A 5,000-nucleotide genomic window follows, 5' to 3' on the forward strand; every position below is an offset into this window, starting at 1 on the left:
TTCTTTATTTTTCTCTCTGTTAATTCACCAGTGGCTATGTAACATGTGTTACAGAATTGCACCAAAGCATTCTCACTTAGCACAGTAAGCAGCCAGGCTGTTGAGATATGGCATGTGTTGAAGGATGTTCTTATCCCGTGTTAACACCTGCACAGATCTGTTGAGTTGAACATGTTCGCTTAACCCAGAAAGAAAGTACAGTCTAGTGCAAAGTTCAAATGTTTTGTTCGTTGGATTTCATTTTTCTGCTTCTGCAGCTATCCCATCGTCATTCTTCTGGAAGACGACCACCATTCCAGTAGTGGACAGCTGCCTGAGTATTTCCGTCACGGCAGAGCCACTCACGAATGACACCTTGTCTGATGGTGTCACTGCCGGTGACGTAGTCGCCGTTGATGACGTTGCTGCTGACGTACTATCCGAGCACGGTTTCGTCGACGGCATAGTGCTAACTGACGCATTATCAGACGACGTCATAGGTGATGGCGTGTTAACTGACGCTGGTGGGGGTGATACATTGTTTAACAACATCAATGTTAATGAAGAAGATTTAGTAGGTGCAGCCGTTTCTGGGGAATCACCGTCTGAGATCGGAACCTCAGCAGCAGATACTAGAGGCGGGGACTCAGTAACCGAAGAACTTGAGGCTTTTGCCGATCTTGAGCTGTCTTCAACACGAGAGCCATCAGACGATCGTAGAATTGTCGGACGCACGTTTGTAGACATCTGACCGCCTGGAAGGAACATGAAGACAGCGCCTTGACTGAAGCTGGCGTCTGGAGTTACAGAAGCTGACGGAAGCACTGACGGAAACGTGGAAGAGGTAGAAGCCAACATGGAAGCACTCAACGAGGATGGCTGGAGAAGAACTCCGTCAGGTAGATCCGCTGGGTTGGCTGACGAAGTTGTCCTCACCGACCTGCTCCGTAGACGCAGGTCCTCTTCAGTGATTGTGTAAAGCCGGGCTCGAACGAGTTCAGCCGCATCGTAGTCGTCAGGCTCGGATGACGTCACTATTGATGGCGTCGTGATGACGTCAGAGGGAGAGTCCTCTGCCACACACATCCAGTAAGGAGGGGGAGGGTCCTCCTCGAAGGCCTCGTTCACTTCAGGTTCTGGTTCTCGGTTTGAATCTAAAGATTAGGAAGAGAGATACAAATCAAGAACAAAGGGTACATGGTCGTTCATGTTTTTACATTTAGTCAAGTCGAGGGTCGTGGTGTATGTGTGTGTGTGTGTGTGTGTGTGTGTGTGTGTGTGTGTGTGTGTGTGTGTGTGTGTGTGTGTGTGTGTGTGTGTCCCCTGTGTGTGTGTGTGTGTGTGTGTGTAGAGCGATTCAGACTAAACTACTGGACCGATCTTTATGAAATTTGACATGATAGTTCCTGGGACTGATATACCCGAACAGTTTTTTTATTTTTTCGATAAATACCTTTGATGACGTCATATCCGGCTTTTTGTAAAGGTTGAGGCGGCACTGTCACACCCTCATTTTTCAACTAAATTGATTGAAATTTTGGCAAAGCAATCTTCGACGAAGGCCGGGGTTTGGTATTGCATTTCAGCTTGGTGGCTTAAAAACTAATGAGTGAGTTTGGTCATTAAAAATCGGAAACTTGTAATTAAAATTATTTTTTATTAAACGATCCCAAAAGAATTTCATCTTATTCTTCGTCATTTTCTGATTCCAAGAACATATACATATGTTATATTTGGATTAAAAACAATCTCTGAAAATTAAAAATATAAAAATTATGATCAAAATTAAATTTCCGAAATCGATTTAAAAACTATTTCATCTTATTCCTTGTCGGTTCCTGATTCCAAAAACATATAGATATGATATGTTTGGATTAAAAACACGCTCAGAAAGTTAAAACGAAGAGAGGTACAGTAAAGCGTGCTATATGAAGCACAGCGCAACCGCTGCCGCGCCAAACAGGCTCGTCACTTTCACTGCCTTTTGCACTAGCGGCGGACTACGTTCAGTTTCATTCTGTGAGTTCCACAGCTTGACTAAATGTAGTAATTTCGCCTTACGCGACTTTTTGTATCTGTCAAGGTAGAAGTCGTGGTCATCGTGGTCGTCATCGTCATCATCGTCATCATCTTAATCGTCGTCGTCGACGCCATTATGCTATTTGTAAACTTTACATGCGGTATATATATAGAACTCCTTGCACAGACAAGAAAGTATGATTTAAAAAAAACAATCTTTTGGTTAGCTATCTTTTTATAGCTTTTTTTTTCTCCTTTTTACATTTAGTCAAGTTTTGACTAAATGTTTTAACATAGAGGGGGGAATCGAGACGAGGGTCGTGGTGTATGTGTGTGTGTGTGTGTGTGTGTGTGTGTGTGTGTGTGTGTGTGTGTGTGTGTGTGTGTGTGTGTGTGTGTCTGTCTGTGTGTGTGTGTAGAGCGATTCAGACTAAACTACTGGGCCGATCTTTATGAAATTTGACATGAGAGTTCCTGGGTATTATATCCCCGGACAGTTTTTTTTTCATTTTTTCGATAAATACCTTTGATGACGTCATATCCGGCTTTTTGTAAAAGTTGAGGCGGCACTGTCACACCCTCATTTTTCAATTACATTGATTGAAATTTTGGCAAAGCAATCTTCGACGAAGGCCGGGGTTTGGTATTGCATTTCAGCTTGGTGGATTAAAAACTAATGAGTGAGTTTGGTCATTAAAAATCGGAAACCTGTAATTAAAATTATTTTTTTTATTAAACGATCCCAAAAGAATTTCATCTTATTCTTCGTCATTTTCTGATTCCAAAAACATATACATATGTTATATTTGGATTAAAAACAATCTCTGAAAATTAAAAATATAAAAATTATGATCAAAATTAAATTTCCGAAATCGATTTAAAAACTATTTCATCTTATTCCTTGTCGGTTCCTGATTCCAAAAACATAAAGATATGATATGTTTGGATTAAAAACACGCTCAGAAAGTTAAAACGAAGAGAGGTACAGTAAAGCGTGCTATGATCGAAGTACAGAGCAACAACTGCCGCGCCAAACAGGCTCGTCACTTTCACTGCCTTTTGCACTAGCGGCGGACTACGTTCAGTTTCATTCTGTGAGTTCCACAGCTTGACTAAATGTAGTAATTTCGCCTTACGCGACTTGTTTTCTCTTGTCCCATTTGTTTTAACCTTCGCCGGTCGTCGTGAGTCCGTGTGGACCCAGAAGGGTGTTTAATTGCAAATATCTCTTAAACCAGTTGGAATTTTTTAATGAGCTTTTAAGAATGCCTCAGACACATAAACAGCTCTTATGTCCTAAAAGATCATTAACTTTCAGCGAGAAGTAATTAAAAAACAAAGGTCAAATTTAGACTACACACGGAAGACATCGTGGGGCCGTGCGGACCCATGTTTCTCAAACTAAAGGAACTTACATAAAAACTAGGGAGAGAAGTCACAAACCTTTAGGTATTGGCTCTAAACATAATTTTCTACGATCTGCTTAATTTTGAAGTTAATAAACAAGTCGCGTAGAGCGAAATTCATACATAACAATGTGGGTCCACACGGCCCCACGACGTCTACAGAAGGGTATTCACGTTTTTCCTTTTTTGAGAAGCTTTAGTCCGCACAGTAATAATTAAATTAATAATTTAATTTAATTACTTCTCGCGGAAATTTAACCACGGCGTCTACGGAAGGGGATGCATGTTTTTGCTTCTTTGGAAAGCATGGGTCTATATACGGAAGGGTACGCACATGTTTCCTTCTTTGAGAGGCATGTGTCCGCACGGCCCCACGATGTCTTCCGTGTGTAGTCGATAACCAGGTCGGGCGAAGGTTAAATCATTGCTTGTTATTTTCTCTCATAGCGGAGGGCTTGCTGTCATAAATATGCAGAATAGCATCCGTGTTAATAAGCAAAGAGATCCGTGTAACCACTAAACATCCGCTACAGAGGGGATGTTGTCATCGTCATCAAAATTAAATAATTAAATAATTCTGTTAATCATGCATCAAAAATTACAAAAAAATGCATTTAAGCACCTGCTTCATGCATTGACAGACACAGACAGATAAAGAAGAACAGACAGACAGACAGACAGACAGACAGACGAATAAACGCACACAATTACACGCACGCACACACACACACACACACACACTCACACACACACACACACACTCACACACATACACACACACACACAAACACACACACACACACACACGCTCACCACACGCACACGCACACACTGACATACACAGACACAAACAGACACACACACACACACACACACACACACACACACACACACACACACACACACACACAAACCAGTTCCAGCACAACCACCACGCCTTTCCCCATCGAAGACTCTTGCTAAACTCCTATAACAGACGTTACAGAACTAAAAACAATTTTCATGGGTATCGGGGCGTATCGGCGTTACAACAATGCGGTCATGTCCTTGCTCGGTGACTTTCACGTGATGAGTGTTTCAAAGTGCTTGTAACAAAACACTGTCTAAGTGATCTATGATAGTGCACCGTGAAACACTACTCTTTAACTTTCGTCTTACGGTACCAATGCAGGAAAAGTGCAATAATGCTGCTTACAGCGTTTTGTTGTATTTTTTTTTCTCCATCAACCAGTGTATGTGTTCGAAGTGCTGTTTTTTTAAACGTATATTTTTAATGTTTATCTCTTAGTCCGTGACTAACAAGTCATAGCCATTAAGAACATTTAAAAACAAATATGTTCCTCGTCATTTGTAATATCTTCAATTTCTTCATCATTCCCACCACCACCAAAAACACCATCATCAAATTAACAACGCATTTCCAGCAGAAGCAAAACCAACAACAACAACAACGACAACATCAACAACAACCCTCCTACCTTGAAGAGGACGGGTGGGGCGTCTTGTAGTGGGTTTGGCGGCGGCAACAGCTTTCATCCGAATACAGATGCAGAGAGACAGCAGTACCATGCACGCTGTTACCACTATCCCGTAGAT

General features: G+C 41.7%; 1 protein-coding gene across 1 annotated transcript in view; it reads right to left on the reverse strand.

The window, feature by feature from the left end:
* Positions 1–5,000, reverse strand: part of LOC138963548 (uncharacterized) — a 9,600-nt gene that overhangs the window by 260 nt on the left and 4,340 nt on the right. The window contains exons 3-4 of the mRNA XM_070335410.1: positions 4,883–5,000; positions 1–1,133 (exon numbers count right to left, since the gene is read on the reverse strand). The exon at positions 1–1,133 is cut by the window's left edge and continues 260 nt beyond it; the exon at positions 4,883–5,000 is cut by the window's right edge and continues 13 nt beyond it. Of these exons, the coding sequence (XP_070191511.1) occupies positions 238–1,133; positions 4,883–5,000 (1,014 nt within the window). The 3' untranslated portion in view covers positions 1–237. The remainder of the gene's footprint in view (positions 1,134–4,882) is intronic.

The sequence above is a fragment of the Littorina saxatilis genome, linkage group LG4 (genome assembly GCF_037325665.1).
Source record: "Littorina saxatilis isolate snail1 linkage group LG4, US_GU_Lsax_2.0, whole genome shotgun sequence".
NCBI lineage: Eukaryota > Metazoa > Mollusca > Gastropoda > Littorinimorpha > Littorinidae > Littorina > Littorina saxatilis.